The sequence below is a fragment of the Ursus maritimus genome, unplaced genomic scaffold (assembly GCF_017311325.1).
Source record: "Ursus maritimus isolate PB19 unplaced genomic scaffold, ASM1731132v1 scaffold_13, whole genome shotgun sequence".
Classification (NCBI taxonomy): domain Eukaryota; kingdom Metazoa; phylum Chordata; class Mammalia; order Carnivora; family Ursidae; genus Ursus; species Ursus maritimus.
This window is the reverse complement of record NW_024423675.1, coordinates 37,527,652-37,553,417: the sequence shown is the minus strand read 5'-3', so window position 1 is coordinate 37,553,417 and position 25,766 is coordinate 37,527,652. Positions and strand designations below refer to the sequence as shown.

Sequence of the window (25,766 nt, the reverse complement as noted above, 5' to 3'; positions counted from 1 at the left end):
TATAAGGTTGTATTAACAATGACTGATTCAATAGAAGAGCCTATTCTTACCACAGACTTCCAGCATTTATCTTAGCAGCCAAGAGACTATTCCAGCAGGGATCGAAATCTACAGCACGTCGCTAGTATCCCATTCTCGGCCTTCACACTGATGCCTCCACCCCCTCTGTGGGGAAGCCAGACTCCTGAGGCTTTTACTCGTGTCTTTGGCCAGTTCAGTGGCTTTAACTGGAGTACTTCAGCATTCCAGTCAGTAACTACTAATGAGTGACTATGTCCAAAATTTGAGAGTACCGTATATTGAGAGTACCTCAAGAATCTATGATTGTATAGGATCTGTGTGTGTGTGTGTGTGTGTGTGTGTGTGTGTGTAGGGGAGGAAGTTGTCAGGAAAATAAATAACTTCAGTTTAACAGGATGAGTGGCAGGCTACAGGGCCAGACATCTTTTTGGAAGAATGTTCTAGATGAAATTACCCTATTCTGCAGTGCTGGTCCTACTTATTCAGCCTTTCTGCCGACCGTCCAAAGGAGATCTAAGTTAATACCTAGCTCTTCCCTGTGAGAAATAAAAGCTTTTGCTTTTTTAAATGCCAAGCTGTGTATATGTCCTACAGTACACATTTAACTAAAATGTCTGTAAGAACAGCCTCCAATCCCTCTTAGAGTTGGATAGGGTACAGAGAGAAAAGGAAAGTACGCAAGTAGCCAGTGTTTTGCTACAGAGCTGACTCTAATCCAAGGGGGTTTAGTTACTGGAAAACCAACTATTATCTGTGTCAGAGTAAGTCACCTTTGGAACAGTCCTTTGTTATGAACCAGGATTCATTGTTACAAGGTTCCAAGGACTACAATATAATTTTACACAAATACAAAGTCTGAGAAATATTAATAGCTTCACTTTCCCTGGAAAGGTTAAGACTAGCTCACTACAGAGAATGTGTAGAGCACTTGTGTGATTAAAATGTGGACCCATGGTATTTCTTTTGTCAAATGAAAATAAATATGAGAGCTGAAAGACGTCATAGTGTTCAGAGTACTGCAGCTCTCGTACTGGGTTCCGCTGCTAGTAATTTCTGTTCTCAGTTTCCATTAATGACGCAGCAATGCTCAAACCAACAAAATGCAAATCTGCTTGAGATTGGCACTTCTAACAGCACCCAAATATTCCTTTTGCCAGATGCCATGAGCAACATGACTTAGTAAAAAGACCATAAGATTGATTTGAAGTCAGGAGACCTGGGCTCAGATGTGAACCCCACTCTCTCTCTCATAAATTGCTTAATCTTTCTGACTAATCTGTTTTCTTATTTGTCAAATACAAGCAAAGAACTGAGGCTATGTGAGATCATACAAATGAAATAGCACAGAGTAACATATAATTGGCATTTAATAAATGCATTTTTTTTTCCATTGGGGGATCTAAGAATTTGGGCCCATTAGCTTTTTGCAAGTTCATTATTATCTCATTCTTCAGTTTATTACCATCAACAATTACAGTGCCTGGCAGTAGTAGGTGCAGGCCAAAAGTATTTGCTGAATGAATAAACCGATGAGTGGCCAAGGAACACATCCTTATAGAACAATAAACAAACGAACTGATGATATTTATGCCATGAGTGATAGTCTAGGGCCAGTCTGGAGACCCTCACATTAATCCAGGAAGTGGAGAATTAAGAGAATTTCACAACTATCAACAGGTATTTAGGAATATTCCTCTTGTATTAATAAATTTAAAGTTTACTGTTTCAATTAATGGGGCAGATAAGTGGCTTTGGTGTTGAAAAATGAATGTTTATATCTGAAATCTTCCGGGCTACAGTAAGCTCATGCTTTGGCATAAACCAGAGATCTGAAAGGAAGTAAGCCATGTCCTTGCCAAGTGATCCCAAGGCACATCAGATGGTTTCTAGGACTTCCCTGGGAGGCTCATGTGCACTCCTAGAGAACCAGAATCTCATCCAGTAGGATTGGCTCAGCAAAAATGCTGAAGTGGAAGTCAGCCAAAGGACAGTCCCAGAGTCTTTCCAGGAGCCCACAACCAAGCCAGGGAATGTAATGGGTATAGGTGGGGATATGTGAAGTCTGGAAGAATCCAGACCTGGGCAGGTTCCAGTTAAACCATGCCCCATTGCAAGGACTTCTGTGTCACTCTGGAAGGCCATGAGCCTTTTTAAAGATGAAGAAAGATAAACAGACGACCAAATAAATCCAGAATGGGGCTTTCATATTAAAGGTGGGAACTTTGCCTCTGAAGCCAGCTATTTTCAGAGATGAGAAGGTAACTACTTGCAAGTAACTTAGCCTTCGTGTTCTCCATGGAAAGACTGAGGACTTGCTTCCTCCCTGTAAGAGCTGACTACTCGCATGTTCTGTGTTCCTGCCAACCCTTGCAGTCTCGCACTCCCATACCCTGAGCACGCACTCGATTGCTGTTGTAGGCAGCATGGCTATTCTCTGATAACATGCTTAGCAACTTGATTGTTATTTTTTGGTAATATGTCTTTGAGGGTTGAGACAGTGCTAAGCACATAGTAGTTAAATAAATGTACAAATTAAAGACTAAATGACTATATCAGAATCGTTTATTAAAAATATGAAATACCCGATAGATCTTCAAAGAACCAAATTTATGACCCTTTGGTGAAATTAAAAAATTGGTTCTACTTGATTCTTCTATTTCATTGATTCTAAGATGTATATTTCTTTCATTAACATTTAAACATCTCTGAAATTGGGATGCAACTTAGAGTTGGTGGTGTTTATAATATTTCTGGTAGCATTTGTTTTAGCCAGTGGTTTGCAAACTAATGGTGAGTCAAAAAGGGATAGGTTTCTTAGATATGATAAACCATAATATATATGTGTGTGGTGTGTATATGTGTGTGTATATATATGTATGTATCTCACCTTCATAATGCATGCGCTGCTTTACGCAGGATAGCATAATGGGAAAAGCATGGCTTTAAATCAGAGGAATTTTATTGCGAATCCTGGCTCTGCATTTTTTTTTTTTTTTAATCTGAGCAAAGAGCTTGCCCTGACATTAATCTTTAGGTTGCAGTGTTCTCGTTTGTATGATGGGAATAAAGCATTCATCTTAAGGTTTTGCACTAAAGACATTCAACGAAGAAATTTAGTTGAATGCCTTTCCTTTTTTCTCTCTACCTTTTCCATCAGCCTACTTGTACCTCAGGATAGCTCTGTCAGGTAAGAATATGTAATTTCCATTTTACAGGTTTAGAAACAGAGGCTTAGCAGCATGAGTGAGTTAAGAGAAAGACCTCCCTGGAACCTTTGATTTTCCATTATTCCCCTAGTGCTATCAGGCTTCTCACAGGTAACCATTGACGTAGGTGAGAGCTTAGCTACTTTCTTGTTGATAAATTTCTGGAGGCAGCGCGTGTAACAATTTTACACAGTACCTTAATAACAATGTCCCACAACTACATCCTCTTTGGAAAGGAATTTACCTCTTGCCCTCATCCTGTAAACAAGGATGGGCTTCTATTTAAAGAAGAGGAAAAGGAAGAGAGTAAAGGATATTATATCACCTGGCCTAGCATTTTTGGGAGCAGATGTTTTCCTCGTCTCATTGTTCACAGAAAATTGGTTCAAGATGGTATAAACCAAATGTTGAAAAATACTGTGATCCATAAATCAATTCATACTATTCTTTTGTTTGGCTAGAACGAAATGATGCATTAAAATTAAAGATCAATCCTAAAACCTCAGGGCTTGGTGCAAAACCAAAAGCAAGTTATCATTTCTGTACTGTGATAGACCAACCGACAGTGGATATTAGACCTCCAGGCCTAATCCAGGCTGGGATCACAGAGGAGCTGTGGAAATTGCTTTTATACTTTCTCAGTTTTGCCTGAAATTTTTCAATTACGGGATCTTCTTTTCTTCGCCTGGGCATTTCTCTTTCCTGTTTGGCAATTGCATTTTTAATTAGTTGCAAATGGATCAAATAACAAGCAAATAGTCTTATTTTGGGAATAAAATATCAAATGAAGAGGAGATGAGCGGGTGCCTGTTGTTTGAAATTGTAGTTGGGTTTCTGAGGGAGCCTGGTCTGCTTGCAGACTGTGTCCAGGCTGGCTGGCTCGCTGGCTGGCAGTGGTGGGCTGTGCATTGATGCATCTTAAAAACTTGGGGTCCCTGTATGGAAAACAGGATTGAGAGAGAGAAGCAAATTTAAAGAGTTGAGCCAGTGTCTAAAACTTGATCGGTGCTCAATAAATTCACCTTTCACATCTTTCTTCCTCCTTTCCTTTTTAATCCGTTATCCTGATTAAAAATATTTATTGTCTGAAACAGTTTTGAAGCTTACAGGTTCTAAATGGACTCCCAGGGCGGGAGTTGAGTGTCCCTGAGAAATGCACTCATCAAGGACGCAGGCACAGGAAGAAACTCCTGTGGCTACTAGGCTACTAGTTGTCTTGGGGAGGGCTGGCTAGGGACCCAAACTAAGTATGGAAACAAAGTTTCCGTCATTTTTTTCTTAACCTACCTGCTATCTCCAGGTGCTTCATGGGCAAATATTGCTCGAGGCTTTCCCATTGTGGGAACACATCAGAGACTGTCCTTGAGTTGTTTTGTTTTAGGTTTTATTTATTTTAAGAGAGCGCGCGCGCATGTGCGAACCCGTGCATAGGCACAAGTGTGGGGAGGGAGAGGGACAAGCCAACTCTGCACTGAGCTCAGAGACTGGTGCTGGGCTATCTCATGACCCTGAGATCATGATCTGGCCAAACCAAGAGTGGGAGGCTCAACCCACAGAGCCACCCAGGGGCTCCTAGTTGTTTTTAACCATTTGTTAGACCTCTTCATTCACCTTCATTCACCTGGGTTAGAGATGGCAGGGTCACTTTGGACTCCCCCCTTCTCTGTTCCCACCTCCGCACATCTACCAGGTTCTTAAAGATTCTATTGTCCAGTGGCTGTGTGTGTTGCCCCTGCTGCGTGCAGCATGGGCTGCGAGTGTAGAAGGACATGCAGGGCTGCCACCGCTGTAATTCTATAGGAATATTACAGCACCTCCTCACTGATAAGGTCTGAGCACAGAGCTCTTTTCATCTTTTCCCAGCCTTCCATGCTATTTACAGCCACTGGAGTGTTCTTTCTCCTAGTAGAGCTGATTATGTTACTATCTTGCTCAGTAGTCTGATTATTCCTTGCTGTTTGTGGAATATAGACTAAATACTTGCAAGGCACTAGAAGTCCTTAAACATCTGGCACAGATTTCTATTTTTTTTAGGTTAGTTCTCCCTCTCCTGTCTCCCCTTCCCTGATTTGCATTCCTCATAGCACTTGGGCTGTGCACGCGCCTTGACTTGGTGGAAACAGTCCGCTGGAATCTACCTTAGCTGCTTTTGTTCTCCCTTCCCATGGAAAGACCTGCTCTACCCGCCCTGATTCCAGACCTAATGGGTGGTTATTACTTGATGTCTACTTACTGGCAATTTCTCTAATTGTAAAATAATAAATGTTTAATAGAGAAAGCTTGGGAAAATCACACATACACGTTACTTCAGTCGTGCCCTCTTGTTTGAAATCTTAATAGATCTTGGAATTTGATACCTCCTTTTAGGTGTTCTAGCTGTTCCCTTAGCGTGTGTGTGTGTGTGTGTGTGTGTATTTACTTTTGGATTTATTATGTAATGCTTCCTATTATGAATACATACATATTTGTCCCTCCTAACTCAAAAAAACCTCCTGGGGTTGGGTTGTTTCTGACTCACCTCTACCTCCCTCAGGTTATCTGTTTGAAGCGAGCCAGTGGCCATGCAATATAAGCCCACATGTGACTTCAGTGGTGAAACCATAGGCTTTTGGGGCATTTTGCTCTTTTAGAGGCAGGCCTACTAGTGTCCATGGTATGTGCCCTTGGGACATTCGAGGAATCTCCAGAGGGCTCCTTTTGTGCGTGTGGATCACATCAACATGGCAGAATGTTTGCTCTGGACTGAAATCTTTGCAAGTACTTTTGTTGTGTTTGATTGGCAACTCTATCAAGCTTCTTTCTGTTTCCCTCCAGTATGTGAACGCTCCGGCTGCAGGCAACACCGCGAAGTTGGCCCCTCTTGAAAGAAATCAGTTCCTAGAGGGCTCTGCCCATTTCACTTTGTTTCTTCTAAGTGATTTATTCATTCGTTCACCACAGCTTTATTTTGATGGTCTTTGCAGGACAGACAAGTATTTCTTCTCACAGGGGCAGACTCACAGTAAGGAATATGCTGATGTAGGTCTCATTTTCATGACCAAAAATGTGGGTCTGCTGCCTTGATTCGAATCCTTGATAATTTATAGTGATATAAATTTCCAGAACATCAAAGTGACTTAAACTCAAAAACTCGGAAAGTTATATTCACCTTCTGGAAACATTTTTAAAAACTAATTTATTTAAGAGGAAGAGGCAATGTGATAGACTGTGTGTGTGTGTGTGTGTGTGTGTGTGTGTGTGTGTTTAAACTCTGAAAGAATAATCTACCTTTGTCACACTGAGGCACTTCTCTTTCTGCTTTTCTTCTCGCTCATGCCAATTTGTGATAAAAGCTGTTCCTTGCAAATATTTCCAGCCTGCAGAGTTTGTGGTTCTTTGATGTGGAAGAACGATGACTGAAAGAACTTTTATTATGTGCATTGTTACTTATCCTTACCTGTAAGAATGTGACATCTAATATTAAACATATAATTTTATTATTGGGGAAGGAAAATCGGTATCTTACATATTTTTAAAGAAAAATTAAAAAACAAAATCTAGTTAGTGGGAAGACAGGTTGATGGAAAAGAATCTATTTTCTACCCTAAGCAGTGGAATTCAAATGTTTTCACTAAAATTGAATGGTAGAGAATGTTATGGGGTTTTTTGGGCAGTGGGCGGGTAAGATAGAAATTTTGGAGATATTATTTAGGAGTGATTCATAAGAGCTAGAGACCAGTTCTTACGAAACACACTTTGAGCCAGTGACTGTGTGTTGAGGCTGTCTCTGAACTTGAGCAATTGGAACTGCAAGGAAGTATCCTGGTGCCAGGATATGGTGTTTTCCGCAAATCCTTGAGACCTGGCTCTGTTACCATCTGCCTGACCAGCTTTTGTGTAACCTTTCTTTCCTTAGAGCAGCTGCTTCTATAAAAGAAGTCATTTGGAAAAGATACAGATAACCTTTAGACAACATCAACCCTATAATTTGGGGTTTTAAAATTTCAGGAGACCACAGTTCTCATGAGTATTGCTATGTCCTTTGGGCTTGTGTAACAAACCACCTAGCCAAATTATCAAATAGAATGAAGACGAATGGACTCCCAGAAACTCTCAGAAAATATTTCAGGAACACAAACAGTTTGGAGCTAGGATCTAATGTGAGAAGATCTTTCTCAGAGCGAGGTATGGGGCATTGGGTGAGCATTGCTCTACATTTTTTGTCGACGCAAACATTTTGTTCCTTGGAAATATTAAACAGACTCTAGCTCAAAAAAATCAGTGTAAACAGTTATATTCAAAATTTTGGATATAATTTACTTCTTTCACTAGAAATTTATTCTTTCACAGAGAAATTTCCGATGAAATAAGTAAATTGTAACCAATGAAGCAAATATATTATACCCAATGAAGTATATTATAGAATAATTTTGCAGAGACTGAATATTTTCATGATACTAGATTGCCATTTATTGCAAAACAAGTCAAGTTAATAGAGTTTTGGGAAATAAAAGTGTTGCCACCATGTGAAATAGTCTAGTTGATTGCAAAAATGTTGAAGTCTGTGTCTTAGAATTGAGGGAATATGGTATAATTTTTTTAAAAACCAGGAACCTTGACTCACTTATTTGAAAAAAATATTAATATTTCCGAGGAACAAAATGGTCAAACAAGAAACTAAGTTCTTCCCAACATAATTTTAATGAAAGGCTCTTTCTCTACAAAGTAATATGCATATTTTCTTTTATAACTTATATATATATATATATTTATATATATTTAAGTTATATATAGTTTATTTTATATAATTTATTTTTATTTCATTTTGAAATTCCCGAAAATGCCAATTTCCAGAGGTATGTAGTAGTAGTAGCAGAGAAAGTTAGAATTCCTATAACTTGTTAGACACCAGCCTATGTTAAGGCAGGCCTATCTAGAATCTTCTAAGGCCCTGAGTTGAAGTCATGTTAGGAAGTCAAGGACTGTTACTCTCCCATTCATCTGAGTACAGGCAAAAGTGAAGAAGCGTTCTGCTGAGATTTTTGCACGTAGCAAAATTGAGAAGTAGGAGAGCCTCTCTACAGCAGCATTCATTTATGGCATTCAAAAGTTCGTCCAGTATTTCAATTTCTGATCTCTGCTAGCATGACGGCTGTTTGTCTAAAACAACTCTGCTTATTCTGCATCATTAAAAATGAGAAGATTTACTCATTCAACTGGCCAGCCATCATTATCATTAAATGAGCCAAACTCCCTGATTAAATGCCTCTTTGAAATTATTTTGAGGGTTGTTCTTTTCTCTTAAAAACTAAAACTTCTCCAGAAAATAGAATTAGACATATGTCAACGTCCTCTGGAGAACTAGGGAAGCTCTGTGTAATCAAAAGCATACTGACGTGTTTCTATTACTGCTTCACACCCCTTTCTGAAAAGATCGTGCTGAAGGCCCAAGCTCTTACCACAAGGAGGACCTGCATGCTTCTAGAGTAGCTGCTGTTGCCATCAGGTGCTCGCTAGCAGACAGCATGTAAATCTAATTCGATCATGACCTTTGAATCTAATTTCTTCACCAGAGAAGCCAAACCCAGGGGTGTTGCTGAACATTTTAGGTACTCCATCTGTAAGTAGGGTACCAGGTTTTTTGTTCGTTTTTTCCCCCCAGTAAAATTATGCTTCATCATTCTTGAAGTCCTTTCTAGCCGTAGCAATTTCCCAAGGGGCTCATAAAATAGAAATTCTTCTTTGAGGATATATCTCTGTGCAGTTTTATCAAGTATTTTGGTCGAGGAGGAAAATAGAGTTGTTCCTGGAGTGGTGGTAGTAAAACAGTAGGAGGCCCACCTTCATTATGGAGTGGATCGCTGCCATTTTTCCCCCCAGTAGAGCCACAGGTTCTATTTCCTCATTTCTCTCCAAGCCACATATCAACTGAGCTCTTTCCTTAGATAGTCGGCTTCGTCAAGTCTTCCCCAGTCACACTGGCTTCTTTTACTTTATGAGAAAAATAAGTGTTCTTCATAATCTATTTCAGGAAGGCTTTTGAGGATGCCTGGGTGGCTCAGTCATTAAGCGTCTGCCTTTGGCTCAGGTCATGATCCAGGGGTCCTGGGATAGAGCCCTGCGTCTGGCTCCCTGCTCAGTGGAGAGCCTGCTTCTCCCTCTCCCACTTCCCTTGCTTGTGTTCCCTCTCTCACTGTCTCTCTGTCAAATAAATAACTAAAATCTTTAAAAGAAAAAAAAAAGGAAGGCTTTTGTATTAAGGCAAGTCTGGGTATTGATACAACCCTAGATGTTTCAAACTGAGTCTTCGTTTATAATCAAAATGCTACCTTTCCAGACCATACCTCCCTCCAGAGATTACACAGTCAGTCTTCCTGACTTCATACTTTCAGTTGGAAGTGTATGCAGCATGGGTCTTACCGTATTCAGCAATGAAGAGGAAAAACCAAAGGAGAAGCTAGATTCATTGCACCTTCTTTTCTTGGCTAATTTCCAGGTTGGGCTAGTTTTGATAAGAGGTGGATTTATTATGAAGCGAAATGAAGTTAAACTCTTAGCGTCCTGTTCCTGCAAGTCCCCTCCACAACACTGTATCTAACAAATTCTGTTAAGCTTCAGGTCTATAAACCTAAATCTGTCTTTGCCTAATATTAAAAAAAACAAAAAGATATTTGTAATCATAATGACCTGAGTACTTTTCTTTAGTTTCTATCAGTAATAAACAATTTTAGGTAAGGTGGTATAGATGATCTCCTACAGTAATATGCATACTCAAGTCATGCTCCCCCAGTAATTTGACTTAAAAAAGAAGGTTTAGAGTGCCAGAAAAGAAACTACTGTTTGTGCCTGTTCGAGTGTAAATTTCCATAGCATTGCATTTACATCACTATTCTATTTGGTTAAACAGTTTAGATTTGCTGTAGCTTATTTTACCTCATTAATTATTCATGCAGGTTTTTTCATAAACAGAAGAGAGTCAGTTCCAGGACAGCTGTAACCTTTTCAGTGTTTAAGAGCTCAGGCTCAATGGTTAAATACACCCTGGTGTACATGTCCTTGTTCTGCTGCCCACTAGCTGCGAGACCGCACATGCCTTCTCTCTAAAATGGGCATAATTATAATCTATCAGTTTTTGAGATGATTAGATTGAGACTGTGTATACCACATCTAGCAAAGGATAAGCACTCAAACATTAGCTATTATTTTTTTTTAAAGATTCTATTTATTTATGTGACAGAGAGACAGCTAGCGAGAGAGGGAACACAGCAGGGGAGTGGGAGAGGAAGAAGCAGGCTCCCAGCGGAGGAGCCCGATGTGGGACTTGATCCTGGAACGTCGGGATCACGCCCTGAGCCGAAGGCAGATGCTTAAAGACTGCGCTACTCAGGAGACCCAAACATTAGCTATTATTATTTATTGGTCATAAACTCTTTAACTGTGAGGGAGATCTTCTCTAGATGTTTGCCAAGAAGCCTAAATTAGCCTCTGGCAATAGCAGTTACAAATTATCCCAGGCATGGCTAGTATTTTCTCCCTGGAGGAGCAGTTAAGAAAATAACTTTGAGAATGGAGAAAGTTTTAGAGCTGTCTGGAGAAAGGCATAAGGTTTCCCCCACCCCCTTATCGTTCCAGAGGCAGAATTAGTAAAAATGAATGCAATTTCCAAGGAAGTGGGTGTAGACTCTGTATATGCAATAATTTTCAGGAACAATTCCCCGGTACAGAATTGGTTTGCTTGCAAGTTCACAAGAACTATTCCTTCAAAGTCTTTTTTTTTAAAGATTTTATTTATTTGACAGAGAGACAGCCAGCGAGAGAGGGAACACAAGCAGGGGGAGTGGGAGAGGGAGAAGCAGGCTCCCAGCGGAGGAGCCCGATGTGGGGCTCGATCTCAGGTTCCAGGACCACACCCTGAGGTGAAGGCAGGCGCTCAAGGACTGAGCCACCTAGGCACCCCTCCTTCAAAGTCTTGATAAAACGTCAGGCAGGGGAGATTGGAACCCTCTCTTAATTAGTCCGTGCTACTGTGTAAATCTAGTTTTTATCACTTATATAAAACTTTAACTTCACGGTTGATTAATGTATTCAAGTTCTTATTATATTATTGTAAATTGAGTTTTACTTTGCCAATTGAAAGGTCAGTTTTCACACGGCCTTGTATCTGTTTATAGCTTTCAATAATCTGACAGGATATGAGTGTACCCATCCTCCTTAGTTAATTCCATTAAAAGCAATAGAAACGGATTGAGAAAAATTTGATAAATATGTTGATTCTAATTCAGTTTTAATTCCATACTACTAAAAATGCGCCTAAATCAAAATATGAAACCAGTTGGTAAACTCTTTGACATTACAAGCACCGAATATAATAATTTTGTCATTATTTTTGAACATGATTGTTAAATTCACAGAGGCTTCAGTACTCTCTCCACACTATTTTTAACAACCTGTTTGGGTACAAAAATCACAGCTTCCTTTTTCCTCCCTATGTCATCTAGTATGTCCCATTTAAAGAGAATGAATGAAATGAGTGTTTAAACTGTCTTGATGTTATTAATTACTTGGTAAGATGTTTCATAACAGGAAAGTGTTTGGCATGCAATCAATAGCCTGGAATATTAACATCTTCAAGGACATTAGGTTCTCAGTGTTTGTTTTAAGTGATTACGGAAGGGAGTAAAATAGTATTTTTTTTTTCTTCATAAAATGAGCTTCTAGCAGGAAGGCTGTTGGGATCTAAGGGAGGACCCCAGTTAAAACTTGGTAGGGTTTAAGGTGTGAAATAAGAACAACATTTTCAAGGGAGCATATTGGTAGTGAGATTTGCTTCTGTGATGGTCAGAAGGAAATTCTGAAAATCATTTTTTATCTACTTGAGCCTGTATTTGAGGCTGTGTGCCCCAGGGTGTGGTGTGTGTGCACAGTCCTACTACTATCTGCCTGTGACAAGCAACATCCTCAGACCAGTAACGACAGGGCTTACTGGGTTGAAGAAAAGAGCCAAGAGCATTTCCCTATACCTGGCAGTTCAATTAATAGGATTCGATCCTCTGTACTAAACTATGTAAATCGACTTGTGACACATTTTCTGCCTTACAAAAATTTTAAAAAGCCATGGGCCATGGTTATTATGAACCCAAATATTATCCTGAGCTTATAAAATATGTTAATGTGCATAAGTTAATATGTTAATGATGTGTAATTAAACAAGTGAAGAGCGTGTAATTAGGCAAAGATACAACTTAAGCATCATTTTGGTTAAAACTGGTTGAAGATTCTATCATGAATTGTTTCGTGAGAGATGGCAGTGCTCATGCTGTCACTGGGTATGTGTGACACTGACAGCTTGATGATATAGCAAAGAAGAAGGAAAACATAGAAAAATGAAGGAAGAAGATAAAAGGGAGACCCAGGAATTAAGGGCAAAGAAGGAGTGGGATGGCAAGGGAAGCAGACAAGAAAAGCATTTCCAAAAGGTAGACCACGTGGCCTACCGCCAATAACTGTAGAAGGTGGTGATTCTTCTGTTTTTGCATTTGAGAGCAGATACTTAAAAAAAGAAGGGTGACTGTGGGGGGCATTATTAATTTTTATATATTATATTTTACATTCTATTTTAGATACATAAGGGCCTTGACTTTGCTTTCACCTCTCTTCCTGCAGTTTTCATTTTGCCTGAACTCTTGAATATTTCATCATGGGTTCGCACTCTTTAGTATTACCAATCAACCGTTTAATATTACCATTTTTTTGACTAGGCTCCACACTCAGCATGGAGCCCAACGTGGGGTTTGAACTCATGACCCTGAGATCAAGACCTGAGCTGAGATCAAGAGTTGGAGGCTTAACTAACTGAAGCACCCAAGTGCCCCAGTATTACCAATTTTGACTAAAAATTTAGTAATTTTTCTTTTTTTCTTTTTTTTTAATATTAGGGAGAATGAGAGCAAGTGAGTATCGGGGGAGGGCAGAGGGAGAGGGAGAGAGAGATAGAATTCCAAACAGACTCCCCACTAAGTGTGGAGCCCCATGCGGGGCTTAATCCCACAACCCTGAGACCATGATCTGAGCTGAAACCAAGAGTCAGACGCTCAACCGGCTGAGCCACCCAGGTACCCCAGGAATCTTAAGGACACATGAAATTCAGTTTTTTATTTAGTCAACATTCATTAAAGGCCCACTATGTGGAAGGATTCAGTTAGGTGTGGAAGGAAGAGGAAGGAATGGCAGTGGGACCAGAGGGAATGGTGTCTGGCAGATGAGATGGGAGGGCGTGTGTGTGAATAAGGTAGCAGGAATGTTCAGTGGTCCACTCAAAAATTTGGAACTGGATCTGTAGGCCATGGGAGCCAGTGAACGTTTTTAAGCAAGAAGAAAGAGACACCATCAGGGCTGTGCTTGGATGTGATAATACAGTTGAGCCCTGAACAACTTGGGGGGGTAGGTGGCAGTGAGGGGCACTGATCCCATACCCTCACCTTTGCAGTCAGAAATTCTTGTATAACTTTGACTCCTCTAAAACTTTACTATTACCAGCCTACTGTTGACTGGAAGCCTTACTAATAACATAGTCGATTAACACATATTTTATGTTCTATGTATTATATACTATATTCTTACAATACAGTAAGCCAGGGAAAATAAAATTAAGAAAATCATAAGGAAGGGGCACCTGGGTGGCTCAGTTGGTTAAGCATCTGACTCTTGGTTTCAGCTCAGGTCATGATCTCAGGGTCAAGAGATTGAGCCCCGCATTGGGCTCTATGCTGTGTGAAGTCTGCTTAAGATTGTCCATTTCCTTCTCGTTCTGCCCCCCACCCACGCTTTTGCTCGCTCTCACTCTTGCTCGCTTGCTCTCTCTCTCAAAAAAAAAAAAATTAAAAAATTAAAATCATAAGGAAGAGCCAACTACACTTGAATAAAAAAGACTAAAAAAATCATAAGAGAAGATACATTTACTGTACCGTATTGAAAAAAATCCACTTATAGGTAGGCCTTTGCAGTTCAAATCCATGTTGTTCAAGGGCCAACTGTAATGTGCAAGATAATTTAGAAGAGAAGGCAAAGAAGGAGCTAAAAAGACTCTTGTAATGTTTCAACTAAGACTTAACTATAAGGGAAGGGACTCAGGCAATGGAGATAGAAAGAGGACAGCAGGTAGAGCCTATGGAGATGGAAATACAAAGGTTGGGGAGGGGCGCGCCTGGGTGGCTCAGTCGTTAATCCTCTGCCTTCAGCTCTGGGCAAGATTCTGGCCTTCTGGGCTCCAGCCCCTTATCAGGCTCCTCTGGTGAAAGCCTGCTTCTTCCTCTCCCACTCCCCCTGCTTGTGTTCCCTCTCTCGCTGGCTGTCTCTATCTCTCTATCTCTGTCAAATAAATAAATAAAATCTTCAAAAAAAAAAAAAAGTTGGGGAGGAAGAGGGATGAAGAGATGAAGATATACTTTCTCTCTCTCTTTTTTTTTTTTTTGGTAAGACTTCTGTAAGTGAGAGTTCACTGTAGACAGGGAAGAGAGGGTTTAAATTTTTTTTTTTTAAATACTTTAAAAGTGGGGTGCCTGGGTGGCTCAGTTGGTTAAGCGACTGCCTTTGGCTCAGGTCATGATCCTGGGGTCCCTGGATGAGTCCCGCATTAGGCTCCCCGCTCAGCAGGGAGTCTGCTTCTCCCTCTGACCCTCCTGCCTCTCATGCTCTCTCTCTCTCTCAAATAAATAAAATCTTAAAAAAAAAATAAGAGTGTATAAGCATGAATAAAGTACTTATTTCTCATGATGATTTTAAATAATGAAAAAAGTGTAAACAATGTTTATGGAATGATGAAGTCGAGAACTTGCTTATGAGGAATTTTAGATACATTGACTAATTATCGAGATCAACAACAACAACAAACCCATTCAGACTACTGGGTATGTAGAAGGGTGGAGACATTATTTGAGGGGGAGAAAGAACAGAAACATCTCTTGTATGTTTCATAACTTTTGAGCTAGTTTCCTAATATACAAGATAAAGAACAGCACCCTGGTTACAAAGAAGGGAATTTAGAGTTCTGTTCAAATGCAGCTTCTGGCACAGAACAAATGTGCTCTTTTAGCCAAGAGAACTTACTTAGCCTGACCCTTCAGCTTTACTTTTCTTAGGTGATAATGATGCCTGTCTTGTAAGGGTGTCTGTGTGTGCGTGCGTGCGTGTGTGTGTGTGTGTGTGTGAGAGAGAGAGAGAGAGAGAGAGAGAGATAATTGAAATGAATTGAAGGGATAATACACATGAGTCACTGTCAGAGGGCCTGGCATATGGTAGGTGCTCAACAAATGGTGAGCACTGCTGGTATTCTCAGCAATAACATTTAACAGAGGATCGGTAGATGTGTCTTTCTAGTACTGAAGGGTGTATTGACAAAAGCAAGAGGTAAATTTGGCATTGCCTTTTACGTGAAAGAAGATGACGTTCCAGGATACACAGTCATTCTATGAGGACATTTTAAACCAGACACAGAGGTAAAGCTTTCCTTGTTCCCTGTATTGCACACTTTTGCTTAGGTTCATTGGTTTTTGCTTTGGTTAATTTTAACACTGAAACGTGAAGGGGTTAAGAAACGCCCTTACTCATGTTACATGAAGTAGCAGAAATTATCAGATAGAAACAGGAATTGGGAAGGGGGGGGAAAGCTCTGTAGTAACTCATTGTTTTCTGAGCATAACCTACAGCTTGTACTTCCACTGAAGAGCAGAGTCCACAACCGGGCAATTTAATCAGAGTAATTCAGGGAGGGGGGCAATTCAATAGCCCCCACCCCCACCCTTCCTTAACTCAAGCCGCTCAGACTGGAATTGCCCCGGGTGGAAACAATACTCTGAGTCACAGCTCTTCTCATTGGAGCGCCAGCCAGCCCTTGACGGGCGAGGCCCCGCCCCTCCCGTGTGAATCACCGGCCTCGGGAGGCGGAGCCGGCCAATGCTAATGAGCCGAGCTGCCCAGAGGAACTTCATTCCCCTTCTCGTTGTCAGGATCGCAGAAATTATGCCCCTTCTGTCACCATGAACTGGCTTTCCAGTTCCCAGGGAGTTGTCCTCACTGCCTACCACCCCAGCGGCAAGGACCAGGCCGTGGGGGGGAACCATGGCGAGGAAGCCACCTCAAGGTAAGCCCTGGCGTTCGAAAGCCCGAGAGCAAAACAAAACCTCTTACCTGCTCCAGGAAAAAAGTGACAGGGAAGTTGGTGCGGGGAGAACGGAACGGCATCCCCGTCGAGCCTAACGTCCTGCAGCCGCCAGAGTGTTTGGCGGGGGTTTCATGTACTTTGCGTCTCCTCTAGTCGGTGCCTGAAATAGCCGCTCCGATTCCTGGTGAAGATGGATGGGAAGGAACTGGGGCCGTGGCTCTCAGGCTTGTTGCTTAGCAGGTGCATTTTGCAAATGTTGAAAGATCAAATGACTGTGTTTGAAACACTTCCTATGAGATGGAATTCTTGAATGGGCTCAAGGCACAGCCGCTGGAACTGCTAGTTGGGGAAGTGTGCCAACAAGTAAGGAGGCTGTTCATTGTACAATCTGTTGTTAGAGTGTGGGTTTCCCCCCCCCCCTCTCCTCGCTGAAAGCAAACTTCTTAGGCAAAAAGCCCAAAACACTGGCCTGTGGCAGTGTGTTTCACATTCTTTTGTGTATGTGTGGGCATGGGGTAGACCTTTCAAAAAGGAGTTTTTTTTTAGCAGGAGGTAGTATGCTGGGGCCAGAGTGAAATGTGGTTAATGTTAAATCACTTTATAGGCAGAGAGGGCAAGCGTTCTATAGACCACTGAGGCGCAAAGAGTACCGTTCTCTCAGTGTACTTTGTTCTGATTTTTCAAGGGCTTCCCCCCCCCCCTTCATTCCCTTAATGACCTTCTTTCTAGCTGAACATTTTTACCTCCAGTCTTAGATATAAATTGTAAATATTGGCCCAGAAGCTTGCAAAAAGCAAATGCTTAACCTAGTCGTGTAGCATAACCTAAATCAGTTATCGGTAAGCGTATTTCCTCCTTGATGTTTAATGTGATAATAAAACCTTTGTTCTTATATGACTTATGCTTATGCCTAAAGCTGAAATAATGCTTTCTTTCATTTGTTTTAAAATCCTCAAATGTGGGGGAGGGGAATACAAATCAAAGGAATGGCTGTAGTAGTACTGGATTCGATTCTCAGGCTGACCAGAACTTTTCCTCACATAGCTGCCACAGTATGTGTTCCGTCGAATGAATTCATTTCCAGAGATAGAAGGGCATTGGTACTTGTGCTTAGATGTGTTACCATTTTATTTTCTGTCACTTAAGGTATTTTGCGTGAGATCATTCGGCGTTTTCATTTTTTCTGTAGTTCATCAATATATTGGTAACCTTTTAGCAGTAAGCAGCCTGTAACACCCAGCCTTATGTCGTCCCTAACTTGGAGTCCACATCAGAGTCAAAATTGCCAGAATGGGGCAAACCTAGTACCTTCTCCAGTGGCTTTACTCTGGAGTGGCCTGGGGATCTGAGCCAAATTTTGGATCTTGATTGTGAGAGTGGAAAGAACCTTAGGGACATACAGTCCAAACCTCTCATTTTCCCCTCGAGTCCTCAAATCCCAGGAATTATTAGGGTGTTGCAAGGCCTGTGGTTCTAGGCCTGTGCCAAGGGGCTGCATATTCCGTTCTGGAAGCTTTATTCTGTATTTGCAGTCTTGCAGCCTGCTGTTGGTGGCCTGTATTTGAGTGGGTTGAGAGAACGAAAGAGAGGACTGATTACTCCCAATCTATGCTAAAGCAGAATCAAGAGGTGGTAAGGCAGCAGCTGACCATGCTGTGAGCGCTCCCCCTGGGGCCACAGCATCAGCTCTGTTCCCACTTGCTTCCCCTCCTGGCTGCCATATTGCTTGTCCATTCTGGCCCCAAATTCTCACCACTGAATTAGAGTCATAGGGACTTTTTTTTTTTTTTCTTCTTTTTTAGTAGGCCCATGCCCAGTGTGGGGCTTGAACTCAAGACCCTGAAATCAAGAGCCCTATGCTCTACTGAATGAGCCATCCAGGCACCCTGGGACTGTTCTTTATATTGGCTGGAGAAGATGGGAGCCCTGGTTTGAGGGCTGGGAGGAAAGGCAGGAAGGAGGGTGAAGGGACAGTCTTTAATGGCTTTTATCATTAAGTATGGAATAATTTAGCTTAGTGTTATTTTGGGAGGCATCCTCTTTAGCCCGGAAGGGTTGAGATACTACAAGTGGAGTGGGAGTGGGTTGGATGGAGGCGGGAGGGATTTGAGCATGGGATGGGGTCAGGAGTGACCCCCTAAAGATGGGGGAGTCGGGCACACAGGGCTTCCACTCTGATTGGATTGGTCACCTGGTGCTTTAAGCACTGGAAAACTGCTCTGAGGTGCAGGGTTGATGGTTGATGCCTGTTTTAAAAAGCTCTTAGACGCAAACCAAACCAAACCAAACCAAACCAAACTCAAAAAGAGGCAAAGTTAGACTCTGTTCTCCCCCACCCATTTAACAGTCAGTGGAGGGAGCAAAGGAGTCTAACTCTGCTTATTGCAAGTTTATGTCTTTTCCAAATGATATGTACTTTGAACTATTTAATCAAATGTTTAGTTCAATAAAATGAACTCATTTATGTCATTTGAAAAGTATAAAGGGCTATGTATATGATTTAGGGCATTTATAGAATGTGTTTGATTTTTAGCTTTGCCTAACCAAGTCCTTTTTTACTTTTATTTTGGTCTTTGGAGAAGCTGGGGTAGTAGGGAATTAATATTTTTGTAAGTAATCTGTTAGTCTAAAATTCCTCCCATTCCATTCCATTCCATTCCATTATCCCTCTTTATCAGGACACATTCACTGGATGACTGATTAAGGAATTCCTCCTCCTCCTGGTTAGAGTCTCTCAAATATTTACAGAATCCTGTTTTCAGTTTTTTGTCCTATTTCTTCCTTAAAACATTAGGATTTGAAGAACTATGCTAACATAAGTGGTTCTGACTGACTTATACACAGATATTTCCAAAGGAAACCACTTTTTATGACTAGCTATATTTGAGTATTTACTTGTTAATTTTCAAGCAGGCTTCTTACTGTTTGCTTTAGCAAAGCAGTTTTTCAAAGCATACTGCATTTTGTCTATTTTTACTATTCTCCTTTGACTTTCTTTTTTTTTTTTTTTAAGATTTTATTTATTTATTTGGCAGAGAGAGTGAGAGCACAAGCTGGGAGACAGAGGGAGAGGGAGAAGCAGGTGAGCAGGGAGCCTGATGCGGACCTCGATCCCAGGACCCCGGGATCATGACCTGAGCTGAAGGCAGACACTTAACCGACTGAGCCACTTAGGCGCCCCCTCCTTTGACTTTTTAAGAAGAACTTCCTTGCTTTATATGCGTTTTTGTCAATATTTAATAAATATTAATGTCAAATGATATTTTCTTATTGAAACTATGAACTCTAGTTGACATTTGAGGTATTTTTATGTCTTCCATAAACATATGTATGGCATTCATCATGTAAGGTCTTGTTTTTTTGACCCCATTTGCAGACCATTGGAATTGGGCAAGCAGAACCAAGGGACAGTGTGTCATGGTGACATAGGCTCTGAAATCCTGGGCCAACCTGCCTGGATTCACATCCCAACTCTCACGCTTATTAGCATTGTGGCCCCCGAGGGGTTCTTTCACTCTCTACTTGTAAACTGAACTTAATAGTACTCGCTTCATTGGGAGGACCAAGTGGGCTCTTCCCTGTGAAGCCCACAGAACAGTGTCTGCTTTATAGCTAGCTGTTCCTCTCTTTGACCTTAGCTAAAGTAACTATGGAGCTTTGCAGCATATAAACTCTTCTTCCTCATTTCAGGAGCATTTTCATAAATATCATTTTGTCATGTGTTCAGAAACATGGGCATGATTTATGTGCTTAACTAAAATTGGCATAACTGAAAATGAACCATAATGTACAAGTTCAGGGCTCTGGCATTTGAAAGACCTTGGAAATGTCCTTTTGATCTGTAGCAACATTGAGAATTTGAACTAGTGAGGGCTGCTTTTAGTGAGCCTGCCTTGGGGCATTGATGGGCCACATGGAGGTCTGTAAACACTGACTTTTATGGCAAGATGGAATGTGGGTGGGTCTCCTTTAGGCAACTGGACTCCTTGTCCCAAACTTCCTTCCTCCTCCTCTAAGAACTACTGCCCCATATGCCAAATGGAAGAAGGTGGCCATTTTCATATGCTTTGTTTAATTCTAGACTTTTTCAAATCCTACCCAGTTCTTGGTTCTATAAAATTATGTCGTAAGCATAACCTTTCAGTCACTCAGTCATTCTGCATATAATTATTAAGCTCTCACTATGTGTCAGGCTGTTGTCCGACGGCTGAGGCTGTAGTGGGGGAAAAAACAGACAAACACCTGCATGTGGGGGTAGAGGGGAGGACACAGAGTAGAAAGCAAAGGCCTGAGTAGGTGAGACTCGCAGATGTCTGGGGACAAGCGTTAGGGGAAGAGCTTTCAAGGTAGAGCCAGGTAGGGTGTATGGGCCATGAGCCTGGAGTTAGCCCTAGAGCAATGCCCCCGGAGGAGCAAAGAGCCGGGCTTGGCTGGAGTGGTTGGGAGTAAGTGGCTTTGAGGAGCAGAAAACTAACTGGGGCAGGTAGATAGATCTGATGGTTTTGTAGCCCACTTGAGGAATTTAATTTTTGCACAAAGTGAGATGCGAAGCCAGTGATTGGGGAGGATAGTGAACACTGAAAGAACAGCGTGTTTTGGTTTCAAAGAGTGTCTCTGGGTTTCCCACCTTAGCTTTTAAGGCATTCCAAATGCATTTTTAACCTGTCCATATGGATAATTGCTTCTAGATGAATCTAGTCGTCCGTTTCATGACATAAGAGGATTTTCTGAAAACTTCTTTACTGTGTAGTTTAGAAGCCTTATCCAGAATTTTCTCTTGAATCGTTAAAAGACACACCCAGTACTCCAAGTGGGCAGGTCTCACCTTTATTTAGAGTTACGTGATATTTGCCTTTTAACAGCCCTCATCTGTGAAGTTTGTAAATTCAGTGGGCCTGTTTAAAGTGATCTTCATGGAACTTATATTAGGTTTATGCCTTTCAAATATAAGGATTTATAAATCTCAAGAACCGCTCCCTCATCTACTCGCAAAACAAAAAACAAAACAAAAAACCCAAACCCTGCCAAAACCCTTTTGTTTTCCATGGTCCACTTAACTGCGCTGTCTACTCTTGTCTCTCTAAGTGGAACTTGTGCTTATTTAAAATTTTATGTTCTTGGGGTGCCTGGGTGGCTCAGTTGGTTAAGCGACTGACTCTTGATTTCAGCTCAGGCCATGATCTCAGAGGTCCTGCCCATTGAGTCAATCTCTGCACTCAGTGGTGAGTCTGCTTGTCCCTCTCCCTTTGCTCCTCCCTTGTTCTCTCTCAAATAAAATAAATAAAATCTTTTAAAAAATCAAGGTTCATGTTCTTTTTTATGTTTTAAGTTTTTGGTATTTGTCATGCTTTCAGGAGTGTTGACCCAAAATGAACTCAAATTGATGCATTTAATGATGGACTTGTTGCTACCAGATTGTGTGCCCCTTAGGCTTTAGTTGTTTTTAATAATTGGACCTCCAAAATGAATTATTTTTTTTCTCTTCTTTTTAAATTCCTTGTCAGCTGTACATATGAGTAACATTCCCTCATTAGCAAAAAGACCCGCATCCTAGAGGTTGAGCCTGCCCTTGTCCAAAGTGGAGGGCTCCCTGTGCTCCATGGTCATGGATTTGTACGCCTCATTTCCTTTGGCTGCCTTCTCTCTCTCCTGTCCTGCCTTTTCTTCATTCAGCTCTGCCTAAGGGTCCTCAGAAGCCTTTCTTTCTACTTGTCACCCTAGCGGTGTCACTGGGAGAGAGCTTAGAACAGCATAACTGGAGAGCTTGAGGCCTCCAGGCTGTTGTCTGATGGTGATGGTGGGGAGGCAGGGGTGGGGTCCGGGGAGGTCAACAGAGGATTTTCCAGGCTTGGTTTGGGAAAGAAGGTGTGCTAGATTAGGTGTGATGCAATCCTCTCCTGAATTCTCCCTTCTAGATGATTTCTGTCCTGACCTAAATCTGAGAAGAAATTGCTGTAATGTTTTAGTGTGTATTGATATTTAAGGACTTCTTTGCTCTTTTGATAAGAGATAAAGACTAAATCTCTTTACTTGAGGGGAGTGGGGATAGATAAAGGTGTCAGGAGTGAATTAGGGTAGACGGAGCAGAAGGGCAGATGTCCGGATAATTCGGAATACACATTCTTTGGACTGCTGCGTCTGTTGCGGCGAGCCGGCCAAGTTTATCCCATTTTTGCAAGAAGTAAACAGAAACCATGGAGACTGGTGTGGCCAGTTACTACATCTGGAGTCTCTTCCAAACTCAAGTGCGCTACGTATCTGAATTTCTTTGCTGAAAGAGAGTGTGAAACGTCATCTCCTTTACGCATGCTGTTTGGTGGTTGCTTTGGCAGAGAACCCTTGAGTGTCTTTAGGGAAAATGAGGTTTACTGCAGGCAGCTGGGGCCTGGGCAGAGGAAGCATTGCCTGTCTTTCTCCCTCACTGACGGGTCACGTGGCATGTCTGCTCACTCTCTGTTGATACTCTTTTATTCTTTTCTGTCTGCGGGCTTTATAATCTCATCATTTTAAACCTGAGCTCGGCTCTTAATGGATGCCCCAGCCTTGTTGCCCTCTATGAACTTGTATCTCCTAGCAAACTGACCCATCTCTCTGTTTCCTAATTTCAAAGTTTTGAAAGTGGATCGAATTGCCCAGTTAATCTTCTTGAGCTGCCCCAGGAAGCCTATGATTCTTATGATTTGACGACTCGGGGTCTTTTAAGTGAAGCAGGTTTTGTGGGTAGAGCAGATCCTCAGAAGGGATGTGGCTGGCATCTTTGCTAAGCTGTTGAGCACATCTACCTTTATCTGTTTCCTCATCTATGAAATGGGTGTAATAATGCTCTGTCTGCTTTACAAGGTTAATTATAAAGACCAAATATGTGGCTTTTGAGTTTAAAAAAAAAATAGATGAGTATTACTATAAGTTCGAGTCACTTAATTTGAATTGCCATACTGAACTTTTTGGTTTAATTTGCACTTCTGTGGACTAAAATGTAAGTTCCTTGAGGTTGGAGACCTTGCCTTTTTGTTTTGTTTTTTTTGTTTTTTTGGTCTCTTTACACCTAGGCCTTAGCAAAGTGCCTCAGGCAGGTAATAAAAGTTTTAATGAATGAATGTGAGAGGGAATAAGGTGTAGTGATTACACACACAGCCTTTGGAACTACGAGGTTTGGGTCCGAATCCTGGCTCTGTCATTTAATAGCTGTGAGACCTTGGGCAAGTTGTTAAATGTCATGGGCCTTAGTTTTTTCTTTTCTTTTTGCAAACGGGAGAGAAAAATACCTAATGCAGGAGTTGTTAGGTGGATCGAATGAGTTAATATATGTAATGTACTTAGAAGAGTGCTTGACTAAAATCATAACAATTTTTCTATGATGTAAGGGAGTCAAATTACCTGTTGGTGAATTAATTTGGAAATACTCTTAGCATTTTTGAGATTGGTTTGTAAATGACTTGGGGAAAAGAATGTTTGATAGGCGGTATAACTTCTTGATTTTAAAAATAATTGTGGAAAAAAATAATAATTGTGGAATAAGCTATAAAAATATCTCAGATTATGTTTATTTTAATAACTACTGGGAATACAAAAAATATCTTAAGGGTTTAAAGGTATTGAACCCTTGTTGGGCTCAGGTGACTGTTTTGAGTAGTTTTTTATAGTTTGGGCAGATGTACGTTTCTAAATCATTTGTTACTCTTCATACGTGACATCATCTCACATAGAGCAAGGAAGACTTATTTGCTGATGTTCCTCAAAGAGTAAACTGACTCTATATTATTTGAATACTTACAGGTAAATGTACTGGTATGTTACTATTAACTAAAGCAAAATCTTTGAGGAAAGAATACTTTTTGCTTTTTTCCCCTTACGATATATGTGTGTGCTTTATGAACAACTGTTGATTTCATAACCAAGAAGTGATGGGGGCACCTGGGTGGCACAGTTAGTTAAGCATCTGACTCTTGGTGTCATCTCCGGTCATGATTTCAGGGTCATGAGATCCAACCCCATGTCAGACTCCACGCTCAGCACGGAGTCTGCTTGAGTTTCTTTCTCCATCTCCCTCTGCCTCCTCTACCACGTGCTCTCTCTCTCTCTCTCTCTCAAATCTTAAAAAAAAAAAAAAAAAAAAAAAAAAAAAGAAGTGATGTTCCATGGACCAGATCTCTTGAGGGTATGATATCCATGGCACAGATCTGGAGGGGGGTATGTCCCCACCCCCCAATTCCCCCTGAGCCCCATCCCCTTTCCCATTTAGCACACAAATCTGAAAACTGTACTGCTGGTTTTTCTCTTCATCTGTGTCATACATAATAAATTTACTCTAAATGCCTAGTGGGCCCTGGGCCCTAGGCCAGAAACTCTGTCCTCTTCGGCAGTTCTCAAATCCATCCGTGCACCTGCATTTCAAATTGCTGAAAAACTCCGCAGCTCCTGCTTACAAAAGGCTCACAAGAGCAGATGGTTTTGCTTCCCGCTCTAAGAGACTGGGGACTTTTTGGTGGAAGTAGAGGTACTAGAGGAAGAAATGAGGGGGTGGCCTGGTAGGAGGGGAGAGATGGATACCCATTAGAAAGGCAAAAGCTATTTTCCATGGGAAAACGATAGTATAAATGATGTTTAAATTCCATAGGGCTGCAAATCCTCCAATTGTGCCATTTTAGAGTTGAGATTTCTTTTCACTAGCCACCCAGCTCAACGTGCTATTTATCTGTAGCATTGTTGCTATGGGGAAAATGTGTTCTGAGCTCCCAACAACAGGTTTCCAAATACATTTTTCAAACTCAAATAAAATCTTCAACTAAGTTGGAGGTTATTACTCAGTGTTTCTTTGGTGCCTCTTAGGACCTTCATGAATTGAGAAGTGAGAGTTGCTATTTTTTTTTTCTGCCTGTAGTTTTGCCTTACTCTAGTACCGTGTGCCTCCTGAGGCACAGGGGAGATCTGCTTCTCCCCCCAATGAAGACTTTCCATGTCTCCTACACATGTGCCTGTCTTCCATTAGGGCTTATGCACTTGTTTCCATTTGTCCTTTGTTTTGGAAGAGTTAGGAAGGTGGAAATTGATAGATGTTCTTGTGATCCTAGTTGAATCAGGTGAGAAGAATATGTGATTCAGTGGGAAATGGTTTAATATCGGGCTGCTATGAAACTGGAATCACGTGGGAGGATATTGGATTCTCATTAATGAGGATTTTGGTTTGGGTGGTTCTACTGTAGAGATCTGGTTTATCTCTGAATGCTACTGTCTATCAGATATCATCTGTATTTTGAGGAAAATCATAGGAATGATATTGATAAGCATACAATTGAAATCTTACCTAGAAAAATTCAGGTAACTTAGAAAGGTATTAGGTTATGTTAATATGGAATATCTATCTTAAATTTTAAATTAAAATTAAATTTTATTAATTTAAA

General features: G+C 41.1%; 1 protein-coding gene across 6 annotated transcripts in view; it reads left to right on the top strand.

Annotated features, from left to right (window-relative positions):
- The window catches only part of ARHGAP18 (Rho GTPase activating protein 18), a 190,250-nt gene that overhangs the window by 49,762 nt on the left and 114,722 nt on the right, over positions 1–25,766 (top strand). For 2 of the 6 annotated variants that reach the window (XM_040627791.1, XM_008691118.2), the window contains exon 1: positions 15,888–16,344. The exons of 1 other annotated variant lie outside the window; for it this stretch is intronic. In XM_040627791.1, coding sequence (XP_040483725.1) covers positions 16,241–16,344 — 104 coding nt within the window. In that variant the 5' untranslated portion in view covers positions 15,888–16,240. Of the gene's footprint in view, positions 1–15,882; positions 16,345–25,766 lie in introns of those variants that run through there. 3 more of the 6 variants (XR_568770.2, XM_008691117.2, XM_040627790.1) reach the window with 3 other exon arrangements.